A 19,898-nucleotide genomic window follows, 5' to 3' on the forward strand; every position below is an offset into this window, starting at 1 on the left:
GATTCGGATGCGGACGGTAATCGAATTTCCGAATATCCATTTACACCCCTACTGACAGCCTTTATTTCACAAAAAAAGAGAACGTACCCTTACTTGACAATTTAATTAAAACTTTGCATTTTTCTAACAAATTTTCCTTTTTTTAATAAAAATATGAGGTGATTATTTTAATCTGCTTGAAAATCACCAGATTGTGTGATTATTATATTATATAAAATTGAACAAAAATATCCTCACATTATTAAAATGGAAATGACATGGGACAACAAAAGTTTAGCAGTACCTTTAGAATGAGGAAAGTACGTAAAATCAGTGTTACTACATTAATCAAAGTGGTGAATTTTCAAAATTACAGTGCTAAAATCCTATGTACAACTTTCGCACAGCGGACCTTCCATTTCATTTATAGATCTTGCCATGGATCTCCTATAGCCGGAAAATTATGCCAAATGCCAGGATTTGCTAGGTACCATCGTAGAAGGCATTTCTCATACCAGCTGTTGCATTAAAGAGCAGCCACATATGCTCACTTTTTGTCTTATTCATTTAATTCATCCTATGTGGCTGCTCTCTCATGCAACAGCCGGTCCGAGAAATGCTTGTTTGATGGTCCAAAGCAAATCTCTTTTAAGAATTAGGATTGCTTTGATTTTTGGGTTATAAGAGATCCAAAACAAGACGTTTCAAATGGATGGTTCAGATCGTTCAAAGCATGATCGACTGCATGTCTCATTGCAGGCATGAAATACATTAAACGGGCCCACACAGATGATGTTAAAATCTGGACCGTTCATTTGGGGGGCCAGCATTAAGATGTACGGACTCAAAAACCACATTCATTTTTCAGCCTAAAAAATTTACAAGGGACCCATGGATGAAGGAACACGTGAGGTGGGCCCCAAGTTGAGTTTGACCAAGGCTCCTCCAAATCCGCAACCGTGCCACACGGCAAAAAAACAAAGGGAAATACCTTTTTTAGCCCTGTGTTTTTCTTTAGTCTTACAAAAGATGTATGGACATGCTTGGAGGGAATTTAGGAGTAGTGTTTTTGGTTTTAAGTTTTTACACTAAAGGGGTGTGGCCCGGAGAAGAAAAGGGAGCAAATATATAATTTCACTTTTATATTTATTATTAGCCATGAGGTCATAGTAGTCGGTCGGTCAACCTCAACTTAGGAAAGCGATTTTAATAAAATTGGAGAAGAGAATAATTCACAGCATCTCGAAATTGTAGCTCTCACCAATCTCCACCGTACATGTTGCACATATATGATGATCAAGATTAGTTAAAGAAGTGGGGTTCTCTTCTTGTTAAAAATTACAATCATCGGCCAATCTTGACCATTCGATCAATGAAATCAAACGCCACTTATGTTTTAACCAAGAGAAAGAACTAATCCCTATCAAATGGACGGTTTGGATCAACCAAAAGGAGGGACCCACTGCTCTTGAACTTCTACCCAATAATTGTTTCTCTCAAACTACTCTTATTTATTTGAATTCAAATTTAATCCCATATAAACCCTATTTTCGTCGTTACGTCAACAAAGTTATTGGAAAACCTGTACAGGTGCGGCTCTTTGGCTTAAAGTTTTGGGTATGCACCCCAGAGCCGAAAGTTCGAATCCCCATGGGCTTATCCGATGCACGTGGTTTACGGGTGATTGCGTACATCCGGAGGAAATTAGTCCCACTCTACAAAGTGGGGTGGGACACCCTACATCAACAAAAAAAAAGTTATTGTAAAAGGAAAGGTGTATCCATATTCCAGAGACAGCACTTTGGCCGGTCTCTTGACATTTGATCCAACATCGCTACCTGAAATCTGAACCGTCTATTGATACTGAAAAGTCTATATGAAATCTGAAACGTAGGTTTTAAGGTATTCTAATGCCGGAATTGCCTCTATCATTCGCGTGGCCGGACCGATACAATTGAGATTTTCTTACAATAATACCCCTATATCTTTCATTTATTAACCTCGATCAAAAAGGATTTACACCGACTTTAGCCGCCGCTGATACGACCACCTCTTCACATGTCGATTTATAAGTAAAATGTCCAAAATACCCTTCATTTTTAAATTTGCCTCTTTTTTGGTTTCACACCCACTCCACCAGTCACCACCATGGCATGATTGCACTTCAATTCAATGGGCTATTTGGGTCTTGGAAAATCAATTTGTCGTAAAAAAAAAAACTGCCTTCTTCGGAGGTTGGTCTTGTGACGTTTAGCTAATTCTATTCCCATGGAAAATGAATTTAGAAATTTTCTAGTTTTTGGTAAACTCGTATTCCATAGAAAATATTATTTTCCATGATTTTCTTTTCCCTGTATCATCAGAATGTAATCAAATATTTGAAAAGAAGAAAATTCCGGAAAAAAAAGAAAATTTCTTTCCAGATATTCTCACATAATAAAGGAAATTTTTTCCAGAGTCTAACATGTTCCCAATTTCTGTGAAAATAAGAAAAAAATTTAGCTTTTGAAAAATAATCCATGAAAATATTGTAACCAAAAGCTAAAAATTTTATTTTCGAATTCTAAAAAAAATTGTCTACATCTAAATAGTCCCAAAAAGAATAAAACCAAAGATGTTCATTTTTATTCAGAGGGACCTTTGAAATACCCCAAAACGCATGAACGTTTTTGGTGGGGTATTTTCGTCTTATAATTAAAATTAATTAAAAAGAAGTTTCCGTCAAAAATTAATTAGGAAATAAATTGATTTCCTTGTTTAACTCTGATAGGGCTCTCTAAACCTACTATATTGGGACTTTTGATGAGAGTCTATAAATACTAATTAAGAGCCATAGAACACACAATAAACCCTAGAAAAAGAAAACGTGTGAAGAAGGAGGAGGAAAAACGTGTGGTGTTCTTGGAGAAATCGACCATCAAGAGGTATGTAGTTCAGATTGAAAGTTATTTTGTAACAAATTCTATTCTCTATGAGATTCAAATCTCCCTTGAGAATGATATTAGATAATTGTATCTAGGGTTTGTTGGATCGGAAACAACAAACACAGATCATAAAGTGAAGATCTTGTGTTCTTCACTATGAAACAATTCTTGAATGAAGAACCATGGATTAGAGTTGTGGGAATTGGTTCCCGAAGATCTTCGCCTTCTTTCTACGTTTGATTCCCTAATAAAGTAAGGAAATTAAAAGAAAATTTATTAAGTTATTTAATACACTCAAAAGGGGAAAAAAGGTTTGATTTCGGGTAGTAGATTAAGCGAAAAATAGTGTTCTCGAACGTTTTGGAAAACACAAATCGCGATACTCGGACACCCGAAACGGACGTCTGAAGTAGCTTTTGCACCCCCCGAAGGGCAAGGATTGGGCGCCCGAAGACGCTTACCAGAGAAATACATGATAAGTTTTCTTTAACAGACGTCCGAAGGAGTGGTTTGGACATCCGAATGGGTCTTTGGACGCTCAGTTCGAACACCCGAACGCACTGTTTGGGGTCGAATTTTGGAAATGTTATCCTGAATAGATTGTGAGGTCCAAATTCGCCCCGAAGGACTTGGTTGTTATTCCAATGTATTGGCCTATAGATAATATGGATTGTAGGTGATACTTGGCAGTAAATTTAAGGGACTATTCGTGGAAAACAATTCAAACAAATACCACAGATGAGTAGATTTGTTCTACCATTGATTGTTTCATCTTTTAGATGAATTCTTATGCAAGTTGGGAATGTGTTTTATTTATCCGCAATGATTATTGATGTGTTAGTATACACATAGAGATTGATAAATAGTATTATAAGTTTCCGAGTACGGATCTACAATTTGCATGTTATATGCCCGATAGACTAATATATAGTCACAGTTGCATCAGGACATAATATTGTCCGAGTAAGGATGCTGCAGTTATAGTCCTTGAGACAAGTTGAATCTGTTTGGATTGATAATTGTGTGTGATACTTTTCTAGATGATGAAGGGGGTTCTCGATTCTAGCCGCAGTTTTTACTTCTCACAGTATTCTCAAGAGCATGATCATTCGCAGTACCTTCGAAGGTGAAGTCTTCCACAAGTTTACATTCCCTTGTCTCCTAGAACGTATCAAAATATTTCTTCCTGGAGCATACATGAATGGGGAACCCTAAATCTAAAATCCACTCATCATGAGAAGAAGTGTGATTACCTGTGGAGATTGTGAGAACATCTCCAACCTCTTCACTCCATTCATCCATTACCCCCCACCATAGTATTCAGAGCACCATTGTCCGCTTGGTTAGCCCACTTCGGACAATCTCACTTGATGTGGCCATATTCCTTGCAACGGTAACATTGCATGCTCTTTCCGCTGATTTTATATCTTGACCTGCCTTTTCCAGATCCCATGTCAGATGACCTTTCTCTTTGATCCCACCATGAACAACCAGCCCACACTCTTCCCTTCCACTAAAAACATGTCTCTTCCACATCTCATTCGATAAGAGCGACGTCGTGACTTCCTCTAACTTTATAGTATCATTTTCGTACAATAAAGTTGCCCCAGGTTGACATACGAATTAAGAAGTGAAGTAAGAAGCAAAGGGTCTTGCCTACTTCCTTCAACTTTTCGCCAACCTTTTGGAGCTAATCCACAAGCTCGATGTGTTCTAAAAGATTCCCTCCTTGCTACTTTAAGCCGTACAACTGCTGCTTCAAATACAATTGGTTGGCCAAGCTTTTTGACAAGTAAAGCCTTTTCAACTTCTCCCATAATTTAGGCCATTCATCTTCTTCCATAATGTTATCTGCTAGACATAGTCGATTCGTGCTAACCACCTTTGACTCTATATCTTCCCACTCGGTATCCGTCATCTTCTTCGTCTTGCCATCATTTTCCTTCAATGCCTAGCCAATCCTTGTTGAACTAGGATATCCTTCACTCTCATCTGCCATAGGTTGAAACTATCATTTCCATCAGACTTGTCGATGTTGAATTTGGTATTTGCAGGCTCCAACTGGATACACATATCCGGATTCCTACTATGGGAATATCGTTGCTACCTATGGTGCACAAGCTGTGGTACATCACAGATCACACTTCTCCGATGCCGTATTTTTATATGATTTCTCTCCGTTATTCTGATTATTGATCATAACTGAATTTATAATTTGTATAAATCTGGTATTTTATTGATCATGTCTGGTTCAGATCCATCCTCACCTGGTGGGGATTCAAGCTGGGGTTCCATTGCCATCAGATGCAGTGGAAGAGCCTGTGTATGTCAATGCAAAACAATATCATGGTATCTTACGGCGCCGGCAATCTCGTGCAAAAGCTGAATCAGAAAATAAATTGATTAAGTATCGGAAGGTATACTTCCTGTACAGACATCTTATGCTTTCTGGGTTCTTATTAAATAATGTTTTCTTTATGTTTAGGCATTTCATAACCCAGTTAATCGGCATTTAACATATCCTGTTGTGTAACTTTTTTCAATTCCCTATTAAAGGATTTTTATTTATTAGTTTGTGTGTATAAAATCCAGAACTTAGGCATCTTGAGTATCCACTTCAGAACCTAATTAATTGCTCCCATTATGCCACTCTTCTTTCTTATGAAGTTCATATTGTATTTCTATCCCTTGATCAAATCCTTTTGTATTGGGGAACAACAATAGACATGGCAAATGGGTGAGTTGCCAATTTACTCATAGCATGACAGGAGAGAGTTTCATTGGATGTAACAGTAAACTGAGGTTGAGACTCTTGATCAGAACACTAGTGTAGCCAAACGAACAGGGAAGTTTCACTTTTAATACTTAAATGAGAATGGAAGTGATCTTTGCATTGTAGTCATCGAGATTGTTTCTGTGATGGATCTTGGAAAGTGAATAACATGTGCTGTAAACTTTGACACCATGCTAAGCCAGCCAAACAATACTGGGCACTTCTACTTTTTGTTTATTAGCACGTCCATGCTTGGGGATACTTGCATATTCAACATGGCACGACAGTCCAACACATTTATGGTTGGTTGAGGAACCTTTGTGACATAATAATAGAGTATTATGTACCAGGCATATTAAATGAAATGTTCTTTTTTGGGGTTACTGTGTTATGTTTGACAATTCTATAAAGGAAAGCTTAACGTGCCCAACGGCTTAAGTTATTGGACACTAAGAAACTCTTAAGTGAGGTGTAATCCTTTATGTATGGTGTTCTTTTTCTTTTTAATTTTTATTTAGTTCAGTATTTTTTTAGTGAGGCCTGCCTCTTCTACAAAGAAAGTGTTTCTTCTCTCTTTGTAATCACGCTCATTGACACTCATGGTGGCCAAAGAAATGACTCTTGGGTGATCTTTCCATGGTTACCGAAAACAATATGAAAGGTGGGAAACACATTTCCGTTGGAACGTGTTTCTGAAATGGAAACAAATCGATTTTAAAAAATGAGGGAAATGCTTTGGAAACACACCGAAAATGTCTCAGAAACGTACTGGATACGTACAGTAAACATCCTGGAAATGGGCAGGGAACATATGGGAAACTCGTTTTGTGTTTTTAAAATTTGCATTTCTTGTTTCATTGAAGCTCAATCCAGGAAATTTGAAAACATGTTATTAATTTTTCACCTCATAATCCTAAAATAAAAAAAACGTATTAATGCCTAACTGGGTGATGCTAGAAAGGAGCAAATATGTGATGAGTTTCAGATTAGATAAAGGATGTTGTCGACATTTTCTTGCACTTCACTGCTAAGTGCTAACTTAGCGCTTCACCGTGAATGAGAATCTTTCTTGGACAATCTTTCTACTCCCAAAGATCATTCTATCTGTAATCCAATCACAACAACCAAGATCACTCCACCCAACCTCAACGATCACTCCCCTGAGCTTGGATACCACTTGTTGAGAAAATCCGAAGGACAAATCCGATCCGATCGTGCACAAATTAAACGGAAAAGTAAAACAATAAAACAAGCCACAAGATAAACACCAAGAATTTACGGAGTTCAACCAAGCCTACTTCCACGGGCGAGAAACACGATCTTCCACTATGAGAAAACAATACAGAAGGATTACAATGGATTAAACCTAAACCCACAACAAACTACCCTTTCTTTATCCTCTCAACCCAGACCGTAAAAGAGAGTAACCCTAAACAAAACCTAAGAGAATATCCCACGATGAACCTAAGAAGACACCAAACGTAGAATCGGTTCTCCTTCTTTCTTCTCTCTTTGCCTCTCTTCTTTCTATTTTCTCCCTTCCTATCTGGCTATCTCTCCCTTTGAGGCAGCTGAACACACCGGTAGCCTCTCGCTCGCCTCCCACAATGTTTGCCATGAGAAGCAATGCCTTTTAAACTTAAAATCATCAAGAAAATTAGTCATGATAGCAAATGTAGCATTTGGTACAAGTACAGGCAGCTAGGAATGATGAGAGATGGTGGCAAGGAATGGTACTTGTGGATGAGGAGAGATTGACAACTCTTGATTACACAGTCGAAAAAAAAAAGTAATTGATTAATTAGGAAAAGTAGAGGAAGAAGGTGGGGCTTTTGTAGCTGGTATTTGGAAGGGAGCCATTTATTTTATTATTTCTCTTCATTACATTTCCCAAAAGCCGATTAAATTAGTGAAAGTTAAGTGAAAGTCATTTCACGAGGAATTGAGGAAGACAAAACTACCCCTACTTATGGGTTTAATCCAGGGGGCTTTTTCAAAATTTCCAGCTAGCCAGTATCTTTCAATCACGAGGTCAATACTCCAGCTGTAGGGAAGTTTTATATTCAACCCTTTATCTCCCCCATCCAGCCCCTTCTAGTGTATTTGTGAGTTATGACTTCTCTTTTAGTCTTTTTAGTTTTTACACTGAGGTGGTACCGGGAAGAAAAGGAGCGTAATATATCATTTCCCGGCGGCGCGTTTAAGCACTATAAATTCCCACAAAACTTTTCTCCTCAGGTCTCTGTTAGAAACTTCTTTAAAATCTCATACCTTTCTCTTCCTCTTCCAAAACCCTAGATCTGATACTCACACGATCTCTTCTCTGCAAAAAAGAGAAGAGGAAAAAAAAACTAAAAAAGCACTTTTGCAAATCGATATTCGCACCTCTCTCTCTTTCCCTCTTGCTCGATGTTTAAAGCTCGTCGGAGTATCAAATCTACTACTTCTGCAGCTTCTAAGAAGCTTCAGAAGACACAGATTCTCATCAGGAAAAGAAAAGTTTCTTCTTTTGATACATAATCTTTCATTTTGAAACCCTAGCCATCTGATTCTCCATCCTAAAAGAGTGGCTCTCTTTATCCTCTCTATTGAGCTCTTTCTTTCTTTTTTGCCCGAAGTTTCCAAAAAGGTTTGGTTTTTCAGTATTAGAAAGAAAGAAAGTAGAAAATCCCCTTTCAAATCTAGATTTTCTCTTCATATTCTTTTTCAGTAAAGATCAAGACACCTGTAAAAACTCCTATAAGAGGAAATTTCTTCTCTTACATTTTAAAAGTCTGCGCGTTTTGATGCTAGGAACTAGATTTGTTTCCGGCCGTCCGATTACTTGAATCCGACGGTCTACAATCATGCCCGTGAAGTTCTCCGAGCACGTGCTCACCGCAAAAAAATCGATCTCCGGCGAAACTCCGACCGATCGGGATCGGAATTCCGGCCAATCTCCGGCGATGGTCCGTCATAAGGTAGTAAGGATCTTCTTCACTGACGCGGACGCCACTGACTCATCGAGTGACGAGGAGTCCGAGTTCGTCGCACGTGTGAAGCGCCACGTGCACGAAATCAACATAGCGCCGTACGCTAACGTGCGCCGAGAGAAAGTTGTGCCGGGGAAGAATAAGAGACGGAAATTGCATGGGCCGGATTCCGACGATCCTCGCCGGAAAAAATTCGTCGGCGTACGGCGCCGGCCGTGGGGCCGGTGGGCCGCGGAGATCCGAGATCCGATCCAACGGAAACGGCTTTGGCTCGGAACGTACGACACGGCAGAGGAAGCTGCTACCGTTTATGATGACGCTGCCGTTAGACTTAAAGGCCTTAACGCCGTTACGAACTTTCCTGGCGTTAAGAAGACGGTAACGACTACTAACGGCGATTTACACAAAGTCTCGTCTCCGACTTCTGTTCTTCCTTACGGTGATTTAACGCCGTTTGATTATTTCTGTTACGGAGATGTTGATGCCTTCGGTTTTGACGTTGTTGATTTGCCGTTAAGTATGACGGATCTTAAGTGGACTGAGAAATACGGGTGGAGTAAAGAAGAAGAGTTTGGGGACTTTGACTCGGACGATTTTTCAATCGAAAACTTTATATTATAGAGAATGGAGCTTTGTGTCGGATAGATTTACTTAAATGCCCTTACTCTCCACGTTTTGGGCCAACATCTTTTCAGGGGCGAGATGGTCAATTCGGAAAATATCAGATTTTTGTTTTTTTGTTTTATTTAATATTATTATTAGCCCGGCGATTTTGTAAGCTTGCGAGATATTTTTGTTTTTGAAATTATATATGTTTTTATTGTTGTGAGTGGAAGAAAGGACGTGAGAAAACTTCCCTTGATTTCTACGCCTTTGACGTGGAAAGTAAGGGAAATTAATTTTTTTTTCTGTCTTTTTATAAGAATGGAAAAATACATATAATATAATAAAATAAAGGCGTAGTCTTTTTTTTTTGGTCAGTTTGAAGTGTGGTTTTTTTCTTTACTGAATGCTTGAATGATTGACACGTGGCAGTTTCATTGCTGATGTCACGCTTGGGTCACATGATGAAGTGGCTGATTTAAGTGGACCCGCTGGCAACGAACTCTTATCAGATTACCTCTCTTCCCGCCTTTTTTTTTTAATTTTTCAGCAACTATAGCTGATTGCTTTGTCCACTACCGGTATCTTATGAAATGACAGAAATATCCTCAGCCAAATGGACTATGGGCTTTCCTGATACTTCGATGGGGACTATAAGACCTACTAGGACACTACGATGGACGGCCCTTGAAGGACCTACTAGGAGGATTTGAAGAACACTTTGAATCCTCCAAATCCGATCCGACTGATAAGGGATTTGAGTGGATTGTGACTTAGACATAGGTGGATCCAATCCGAAATGGATCAGTTGGCAACCCTAATTCTTGTTGGTCTAAAAATTATTTAAAGGTGATGGTCGCAACTTAAAATATGAAACACAGCGGAGACTTGTCAGCAGCCTATGAAGGTATATTTGTTAACGTATCTAAAGGCCCACCCACGGGCGATGCCAGAAATTTTGCACAAGGGGGGCAAAAATTATAGTAATTTTTTTCTCCAAACAAAAGAAAGCACTGTTATAGTTTCCAAAAAAAAAAACCCTCATATGTTCATTGTTATATCCCTTTTATATTCCTAAAAGAGGGGCATAATTTTTTAAGAGGAAGGGGAAAACCCTCACTTGGGAAGAGAAAAAGATATTTTTTAGAAGTAAGGGATATAAAAATGGTAAAATTAAAATTTAAAACTTATTTTGTACTCGGGATTCTATTGGCCATAATACGCTTTGCCGGTTTGCCCTTTTCGGACTACGATTAATACATCGGCAAACAAATCGGTCAAAATAGTCGGCCATGCTCCATTCTTTAATGAGCCTTTCTCATTATAGCATTATTCTTGACGGGCATTGACGGAGTAAATATAGTTACTTGAGACTTCTATGTTATCACTTGTCAACTTGTTGGGGTTTATTTGAGTCAACAAAAAAACCCTTCTCTCTAACGAGATTATATATGGTGGCCGCCCTGCATCGTTTGGCTGATCCAAACCTTTAATTTTTGGGCCTTACGTAGATGTAGATAGGGTGTATCCCAAAAAAATCTCTCCATACTGTTCATCCGAACCCTCACCCTCTGCTATGTGCAGATTTCTATATTGTACCGTCAATTTTAAACCTCCATAAATTGGAGGGTTAGGATCATCCAATGGAGAAGATATTTTGGGGCACATCTTATATACATTAGGGCCCAACAAATGAACGGTTTGGATCACCCAAATAATGTGGGTCTAGGCTGCACCCTCATACATGACCGGCCATCATATAATCTCCCTCTCTGAAAGATGACTCTCTTTCAATTAAATGGAGTGCAAATATTAGATTATGCGTGTGTCCTATTAGTACACTTTGATTTAGGAATCACAGGTGAAAAAATCATCTCCATAGGATGATCCTAACCCTCTAATATGTAGATAAATTACATTTAGAAATATCTATAGATTGAAGAGTTAGGATCATCCAATGGAGATGATTTGACGGGCAAGGGCGCAACAAATCAATGGTTTGGATTGTGAGGAAAATGCCGACTATTTAGGATTCTATTGATGGTATTTAAGAGAAGGATTTATTTCAAAAATGATGCCGGCCTGTTAGTTTTAGCGTCAAGAGGAGATGGGGGATTTTTTTGCGATGTATTAATTGTAGTTTTAGAAAGGAAAGCCAGCAAGGCACATTATGGCCAATAGAGTGCCGAATAGCTTCATATTGTTCCCCTTCCCTATTGGCCAATAGAGTCCCAAAATGCTAGCCTACCTCTTTTTTTTTTCTTCCAAAAAATTAGGGGGGCAATTTTCCCCCTTCCCTTTCATGTGCCATCGCCCCTGGGCCCACCTAATGGATCCCCCCAATTGGGCCAGGTCATTTCGGGGCAAGCGGATCATTTATCATAAAGAGGATGAGCTTCGAGAGAATGATTCGGAGTTCTTCATCACACGATTCGATGAAATATCTTAGATCTATGTCGGATTGGTCCATGTATCATATCAATCAAGTGAATCTTGTCCTGATGGAACGAAGAGCCATCAACAGCGAAGGAACGGAACCTCCTCAACTAATCCATTCTCTGGGAACGAGTTGATAGGGTCCGGACTCAGCACTGAGGGAATCCGGACTCAGCAATCCGGACTCAGCATTGAGGGGTCCGAACTCAGCATCCAATTAGCTTCTGGCACGTGGCCCTCACAAGGACCGTTGGAAGGCCAACACCTGTCTCCCCTAGGTGTGACACCTGGACCAATCAGGGACCTCCACCTGCCCTCCTTAGGTATGAAACCTGGTCCATACAGAGGCCACCACCTGGCTCACAACTACCACCTGTCCTAGACAGGTGGCTCAGAATCACTATAAATAGCCTTCACTTGTTCTAAGGTGAGGGTCCTGAAAATCTGAGAACCAAAACTCTAAGCTTTTTGCTCTGACATTGCTCTACACTCCTGCTCATACTGACTTGAGTGTCGAAGCGCCCGTCCGGAGTATCACTCCGGGTTGGTCCTCTGACCCTTTTCTTTCTTGTCTGTACTGTGTGCAGCGCAGGACTCAACCAGCCATTCAGCCGTGGCTCGTTAGCCCGGACCACCCAGCCCTACCATAACCTGTTACCGATTTTAGGCCTAACAGATTTGGCGCCATCCGTGGGACTACGCAACAAAAAGCTGTTCGAAAATCTCACCCAGATAAAAATGGTAGGACAGACCGGCAAGCGAGCACCTCCGACTTCTCGGGCTACTCGGGCTACTGCCCCCCGTGAAGGACGAAGTGAGCGTCTGGCCTCGCAGGTGGAGGTCGGGGCGGCCGTGGAGCGGACTTCGCCCCACTCGGACCGTTCAGACCCCACCCCGACCCCGAGGGAGATGAGGGCTCTTTTTCAGGAAATGACCGCGGTAGTCGCGCAGTTCAGGAATGCGGCTCCCGCACTCCAGCAACACCCCGTCGAGGTTTCTCGACCTGTTCAGAGGGAAGAAAGCTCCCGCAGAGAACGCGCGTCTCCACCCCGCGACCAAACTCGTCACTCCACTCGAAGAGACCACCAGTCGCGGGACAGGAGCGTGCGCCCTGAGCCTCGTCGACAGCATCACCGGTCACGATCTCCCTCCGTGCAGAAGCGGGGCAGCAAGAGAGACCCTATGCACGGAGAAGGATCGCGGCACCGGCGAAGGAGTCCCCTTAGCCAGTCCGGATCCGCAAGGAGCCCATCAGCCGTAAGAAGTAGACCTGCCCGTCTGGCCGAACAGAGGGATGATCCGATGTTGCTAAGAATCCAGAAGATCGATAACAGAATCGAGGAGCTGGCTAGAGATCATGGCCGCCCTGCTTCAAGGATCTTTAGTAGCAATCCCCCTTTCACAGATCGGGTACTCGGTGCGGCAGTCCCCTTGGGCTTCAAGATGCCGCAGATCCCGCAGTATGATGGGACCACCGACCCCGTGGATCATCTGCAGACCTTCAGGACCACGATGCTTCTCCACGGGGCGTCGGACGGGTTCCTTTGCAGGGCACTCCCCACCACATTAACCGGAGCCGCGAGAGATTGGTACTCACGGCTGAAGCCCAAGTCCGTTGACAATTTCGACGACTTCGGGGACGACTTGGCCCGGCATTTCATGAGCAGCAGAAGGCCTCGAAAGACGACGGCTTCCCTGATGGCCCTGAGGCAGGAAGACGGTGAGGCCTTAAAAGCGTTCGTTGGCCGGTTCAACAGGGAGGCCCTTCAGGTACCTAACCTGGATCCCTCCGCGGCAACGAATGCTCTTCTGGCCGGAGCCCGGTCCACCGACTTCCGAAGAGCAGTCGCCCGGCGAAATCCGCAGTCCTTGGCAGATCTGATGACCGGGGCGGAAGAGTACATCTCCGTCGAGGAGACTCTCGCTGCCCTGGATTCCGTCAGCAAGAGAAGACCAGAGGAGAAGAACCCCGCCAAGCAGCGTAGGGATGACAGACCCCAGAGGAAGGAGAGCAGTCCGTCCCGGAAGGAAAGGAGCTCCCCCCGGCCTCGAAAGGAGAGTAGCCCCCCGGTGAGGGAGCGCTACACGCCCCTCACCGCGTCTAGGGCTCAAATTTTGGCAGGCATCCGGAAAGAAGACTTCATCCGGTGGCCGAAGAAGCAGACGTCGGAGGCAGGCACCCAAGACATGTCCAGGTATTGCCGGTTCCACAAGAGCCACGGCCACGACACCAACGCCTGCATCCATCTCAAGGAGGAAATCGAGCAGCTGATAAGCAGAGGGTACCTCGGGAGGTACTTAAAAAATAACGACAACAGAAGGGAGCGCCAGGACAACCCGAGATCCAGAGACAGAAGTCCTCGAGACGCCCAACCCCTGGGCGACCGCATCCAGGCTCCAGCCCCGGCCGTTCTCCCTCCTCAGGTACCTCAACCTCAACTCCAACCTCATGGTGTTATTGGTACCATTTCAGGAGGGCCGACCGCGGGAGGGACCTCTTCATCGGCCCGCAGAACCTATGCCCGGCAGGTCAACGCCGTCCATGCCTGCAGCAAGAGGGCCGAGCCAGAAAATGAGATATCCTTTTCGGAGGCAGATCTTGACGGTCTGATCCTCCCGCACGATGATGCCCTGGTCGTCACAATGCTAGTGGCGAACTGGGAAATGAAGAAGATCCTGGTCGACAACGGGAGCTCCGCCGACATCCTCTACTACCACGCATTCGAACAGATGATGATCGGAGCTGACCGTCTGAAGCCGGCCAACTCAGATCTGTTCGGATTCTCGGGAGAAGTTGTCAAGGTCGAAGGGCAGATTGAGCTTCCAGTTCTGATCGGGGAGCCGCCCTGCCAGTCCTTCGCAATGGTGACCTTCCTGGTGGTTAAGGCCAAGTCGGCCTATAACGCCATTCTAGGACGCCCCGGCCAGAACCTCCTACGAGCGATTCCCTCCGCTTATCACCAGAAGATGAAGTTCATTACGCCAGGAGGCGTAGGTGAAGTCAGAGGGGATCAGCCCCAATCAAGACAGTGCTATGCGGCAGCACTGAGAGGGAAGAATGCGTCTGAGTCTCTTCCAATCGAGCTGTACGATCTGAGAGACGAAGCGCAGGTCACAGTCAACCAGCCCGCAGAGGACCTCATCTCTATTCAACTGAACATCGATGATGAACAGAGGGTTGTCCAGATCGGCTCTGCCCTGCCAGAGGCCGCGCGGCAGGATCTCGCTCAGTTCCTCAGGGCCAATGCAGATGTCTTTGCCTGGACTCCTTCAGACATGCCCGGCATTGACCCGTCGATCAGCACCCACGAGCTCGGTGTCGATCAGACCTGCAAGCCCGTGAAGCAGAAGCGTAGACACTTTGCACCGGAGAGACGGAGAGCCATCAGAGAAGAGGTGGAGAGGCTTTTGAAGGCCGATTTCATTCGTGAGATCCAGTATCCGGACTGGCTCGCGAATGTGGTAATGGTAAAAAAGTCCAACGGGAAGTGGAGGACCTGTATAGACTTCACAGACCTGAACAAGGCCTGCCCAAAAGACAGCTACCCACTTCCAAAAATAGACCAGCTCATTGACGCTACAGCAGGTCACGAGCTGCTCAGTTTCATGGATGCTTTCTCGGGATACAATCAAATCAGAATGTACGAGTCTGACATCCCAAAGACATCATTCGTTACCGACCAGGGGACGTATTGCTATCGGGTGATGCCTTTCGGGCTGAAGAATGCGGGAGCCACTTACCAGCGTCTCGTCAACAAGCTGTTCAGAAATCAGATTGGCCGGAACATGGAGGTCTATGTTGATGATATGCTAGTGAAGAGTAGAATTGCTTCTAACCACGTCTCCGACCTCGAAGAGGCCTTCCAAGTCTTGAGGGAACACAACATGAAGCTTAATCCGACCAAATGTACGTTTGGCGTCGGAGCAGGCAAGTTCCTGGGCTTCATGGTAAGCCAGGGAGGAATAGAGGCGAACCCGGAGAAGATCAAGGCGGTAATGGAGCTGACTCCTCCCAGCACTATCAGAGAAGTACAGCGGCTGACCGGGCTGGTGGCAGCTCTGGGGCGGTTTATCTCAAAATCCGCCGAGAGATGCCTCCCTTTCTTCAATGCGATCAAAGGTATAAAAACCGCGCCCTGGACTCCGGAATGTCAAGCAGCGTTCGAGGAGCTGAAGCAGTATTTGTCCTCCCCTCCCTTGTTGTCCACGCCGGAGCCAGGAGAAGAGCTGATTCTGTACCTCTCAGCGGGACCCTTGGCGGTTGCAGCAGTACTGATCAAAGAAGAATCTAATCAGCAAAAGCCGATCTACTATGTTAGTAAGGTCCTCCATGATGCAGAGACCAGATATCAGAGAGTAGAGAAGCTCGTGTGCGCCCTCATTACGGCGGCCTGGAAGCTAAGGCCGTACTTCCAGGCGCACACAATCAAGGTCCTGACAGGACAGCCTCTCAGACAGATCCTCCACCGGCCAGACACTTCGGGCCGGCTTGTCAAGTGGGCCGTGGAGCTCAGTGAGTTTGATATCAAGTTCCTACCCAGGCCGGCGATCAAAGCTCAGATCCTCGCTGACTTCATAGCCGAGTGCACAGTTCCGGACCCAGACCCCGGACTAGTAGCAGTTCCCTCTCCAGAAGCAGAGCTGACCGTGCCAGATCCTCGGGTCGTTTCCAGAGCATCACCGCCCCCCGGGCCTGAGACCGTCATCCCGCACCCAGTTTTTGATGAAGAGCCGCTCTGGGAAGTTTATGTGGACGGGTCATCGAACAAGACAGGGTGTGGTGCAGGGCTAGTTCTCACTGGACCAGAGGACTTCGTCCTGAACTATGCCTTGAGGTTCGGTTTCCGTGCGTCCAATAATGAAGCAGAATATGAAGCGCTCATCGCCGGGATGAATCTTGCTGTGCAGACCCGTGCTCAGAGGTTAAAGGCGTACTGCGATTCACAGCTCGTCGTCTGTCAGATCCAGGGAGTATATGAAGCCCGTGAAGAGCGAATGATCAAGTACCTGGGGAGGGTTCGCAGTCTGGCCGTTTATTTCAAGAGCTTTGAGGTCGTCAGAATCCCCCGAGCAGAGAATGTAAAGGCAGATGTGCTATCAAAGCTCGCAGCCTCAGGTTACACCGCCCTCAGGGAAATTCGCATGGAGTTTCTGAAGAGGTCCAGTATCGACGCCCGGTCCGTCGTGGTGATGCAGATTGACGATGAACCGTGCTGGATGGATGAGATAATCAGGTATCTGCGCAGCGGAGAGCTCCCGGGAGAGAGAAAGGAGGCCCGTAAGGTCATGCAGAGGGCAGCAAGGTTTTCACTGGATGGCGAGACTCTATACAAGAGGTCGTATACCCTCCCGTATCTGAAGTGTCTTCGCCCCAGTGATGCCTTGTTAGCCCTGCAGGAAACCCATGAAGGAATCTGCGGAGAGCACCTCGGGGGCAAGGCCCTTGCCATCAAAATCCTCCTGAGAGGTCTGTACTGGCCTACGCTGAGGAAGGACGCGCTGAGCCTTGTGAAAAAGTGTGAAAAGTGCCAGAAGTTCTCTCCAGCCGTCCACCAGCCACCCGTTCCGATGGCCCCGATCATCAGTCCTCTTCCCTTCGCAGTATGGGGAATGGATATTCTGGGCCCCTTTCCGCCGGCCTCAGGAGGCCGTGAGTTCGTCGTTGTCTCCATTGATTATTTCACCAAATGGGTAGAAGCAGAGCCTCTGGCCAAGATCACTGAACAGAATGTACATAACTTCTTCTGGAGATCAGTGGTGTGCAGGTTCGGAATCCCCCGGGTCCTCATAACGGACAATGGCAAGCAGTTCGATTCGAGGAACTTCCGAAAGTTTTGTTCTGACCTGCACATATAGCAGAGATTCACATCTGTGGCACATCCTCAGACGAATGGGCAGACAGAGGTGACGAACAGGACCCTCTTGCAGGGGATAAAGAAGAGACTGGATGGCAAGGCAGGGCGTTGGGCAGACGAGTTGTATCATGTGCTCTGGGCGTATCGGACCACTCCGCGTACGGCCACAGGCGAGTCACCATTCAATCTCTCCTTCGGAACAGAAGCAGTGATCCCGGTTGACATCGGCGTCCCATCCCCAAGGATCGTCCATTTCAGTGAGCAGCTCAACGGGGACGGACTCCGTGCCAACCTTGACTTGCTTGAGGAAGTCCGGGAGGAATCTCAAATCAGGGCGGCGGCCTATAAACAGAAAATATCCAGATATCATGACGTCAAGATCCGACCAAGAGAATTCCGCGCAGGCCACCTAGTCCTGAGGAAAGCCTCCGTTTCCCAGCCAAGAAGCGTGGGCAAGCTCTCTCCGACCTGGGAAGGACCGTACCGAGTCAAGGAAGTCATCCGCCCAGGAAGTTATCGGTTAGAGTCCCTCGACGAACAGATGCTGCCACATGCTTGGAATTCTAGAAATCTTCGGATCTACTACCAGTAATTTTGTTTGCCTTCATAGGCTTGTAAAGAACTGCTGTAATCATCCAAATTCTGTAATGAATAAAATAAGTTTCCCAAATGATTGTCCTTCTTTGAGCAACTCATTTAGACATCAGTATATAGCAGCAGTGGTGCACTCCGGCTCATCCTAGTGGCTTGGAGATCAGTTCCAGCCAGGACGCCCGCAGTGGAAACCACCTTCAAATATTTCCTAAGTGTTTGAGTACCAAGCTTCCAGCTCGGTTCTCGCAGACTTAGGACGAGCAGCAGTGGTGCACTCCGGCTCATCCTAGTGGCTTGGAGATCAGTTCCAGCCAGGACGCCCGCAGTGGAAACCACCTTCAAATATTTCCTAAGTGTTTGAGTACCAAGCTTCCAGCTCGGTTCTCGCAGACTTAGGACGAGCAGCAGTGGTGCACTCCGGCTCATCCTAGTGGCTTGGAGATCAGTTCCAGCCAGGACGCCCGCAGTGGAAACCACCTTCAAATATTTCCTAAGTGTTTGAGTACCAAACTTCCAGCTCGGTTCTCGCAGACTTAGGACGAGCAGCAGTGGTGGAAACCAACTTCAAATATTCCCAGCTCGGTTCTCGATGCAGCACAGAAACAATACGTACAAAAAAATAAGAAGGCTGTACAGACAGTTGAACAAAAAATGTATTTGTATTCAGTATTCATATTCGTATTACAAAATTGCTCTCTTCGCCGAGCTGGCTTACAAAGAATAGGCGTCACCGACTGTGCAAACAAAAAAGAAAGAAGGCTGCTGCTCAGGCCCCCTCGTCGGCCACAACCTCGGTGACGACCCCTGCGGGAGTGAGGGCTGTGAGCTCGCCACCCTCCGCCGAGGAGACGGCGGCCACAGTCACCTCCGCATCCACCTCAATAGGCCGGGAGGAGTCCGGTTCGTCTTCCTCCTCATCTTCCTCATCCTCTGGAGGTGCATACGGGACGGTTAGGCCGTCCAAGGAGATGTCGGGGTGAATCCTCTTCACCTGCTCGGAGCAGAGAAGAAAACCCGCCCTGTAGGCCTGGAGGCCTAAGTCGAAGTGCTGGGCCTCCTTCCTCTCCTCAGTTTCCTTCACGGCCTTCTCCACGGCCGCCTTTTCCTTCCTTCCGGCCCTCTCAGCCGCACTCAGGAGATCCTGCACGGCCTGGTTTTTGACCCTCTGCAGTTCGTCCTGTAAGCTGTTGAGCTCGGCCTCTTTGATCTGGACGGCTTCATTGAGCTCGCCGTTCTCCTTCTGGAGCTGGGCCTTTTCGGACTCGATCCTTGTGATCGTCTCAGAGAAGAGATATCGCTTCTTGGCCATATCCCTTGAGTACACCTGGAGTTGATAGAGGGCGGAGCTGATTGCCGCCTCGCAGGTCTCCGGCACCTCTTTTTCGACTGCTAGCCGGTCGCGGGCGAGGACACCCTTGTACATCAACTCTGCGGCCACCCGGGTATCCCCCAGGCCGGTGTCCGTTTTCTGCACGGCCCAGTTCGGGCGGAAGACGTTGTCGCCTCCAACCGATGCCGTAGCCGGCATACCCAGTACTGCCCCGCCGTGCTTTGACCCCGTCGCCGCTCCGGACTTGGAGCTCTGACCCGTGGTGTCTGCCCGGCTAGATAGGGCAAGCTTATGCGTCGCCCGGCTGCTTTTAAGAGGCTTAGCCAGCGCGACCATCGGCGGGGTCGACTCCGGCACCTTCCTCTTCTTGCCCTTTGGTTGGGGCTGCTCCTGCGCTGGGGACGCGCCCGAAGACTGCTTGATTCTGTCCAA

At 45.7% G+C, this 19,898-nt stretch overlaps 1 protein-coding gene and 1 long non-coding RNA gene across 2 annotated transcripts; both read left to right on the forward strand.

The window, feature by feature from the left end:
• Window positions 1-2,837: 2,837 nt before the first annotated feature.
• On the forward strand, window positions 2,838-5,282 carry LOC143878605 (uncharacterized). The gene is made up of 3 exons (XR_013251039.1): window positions 2,838-2,903; window positions 3,944-4,029; window positions 5,159-5,282. It is a non-coding gene; the product is annotated as an uncharacterized LOC143878605 (long non-coding RNA).
• Window positions 5,283-7,893: 2,611 nt separating this feature from the next.
• Window positions 7,894-9,628, forward strand: LOC143878606 (pathogenesis-related genes transcriptional activator PTI6-like). Its single transcript, XM_077380875.1, has one exon. The coding sequence runs from the start codon at window positions 8,523-8,525 to the stop codon at window positions 9,267-9,269; it is 747 nt and encodes a 248-aa protein (XP_077236990.1). The 5' UTR covers window positions 7,894-8,522; the 3' UTR covers window positions 9,270-9,628.
• The last annotated feature ends 10,270 nt before the right edge of the window (window positions 9,629-19,898 follow it).

This window comes from Tasmannia lanceolata, unplaced genomic scaffold (assembly GCF_043159265.1).
Source record: "Tasmannia lanceolata isolate RefF3 unplaced genomic scaffold, GAP_Taslan_0.1 ptg000006l, whole genome shotgun sequence".
Lineage (NCBI taxonomy): Eukaryota > Viridiplantae > Streptophyta > Magnoliopsida > Canellales > Winteraceae > Tasmannia > Tasmannia lanceolata.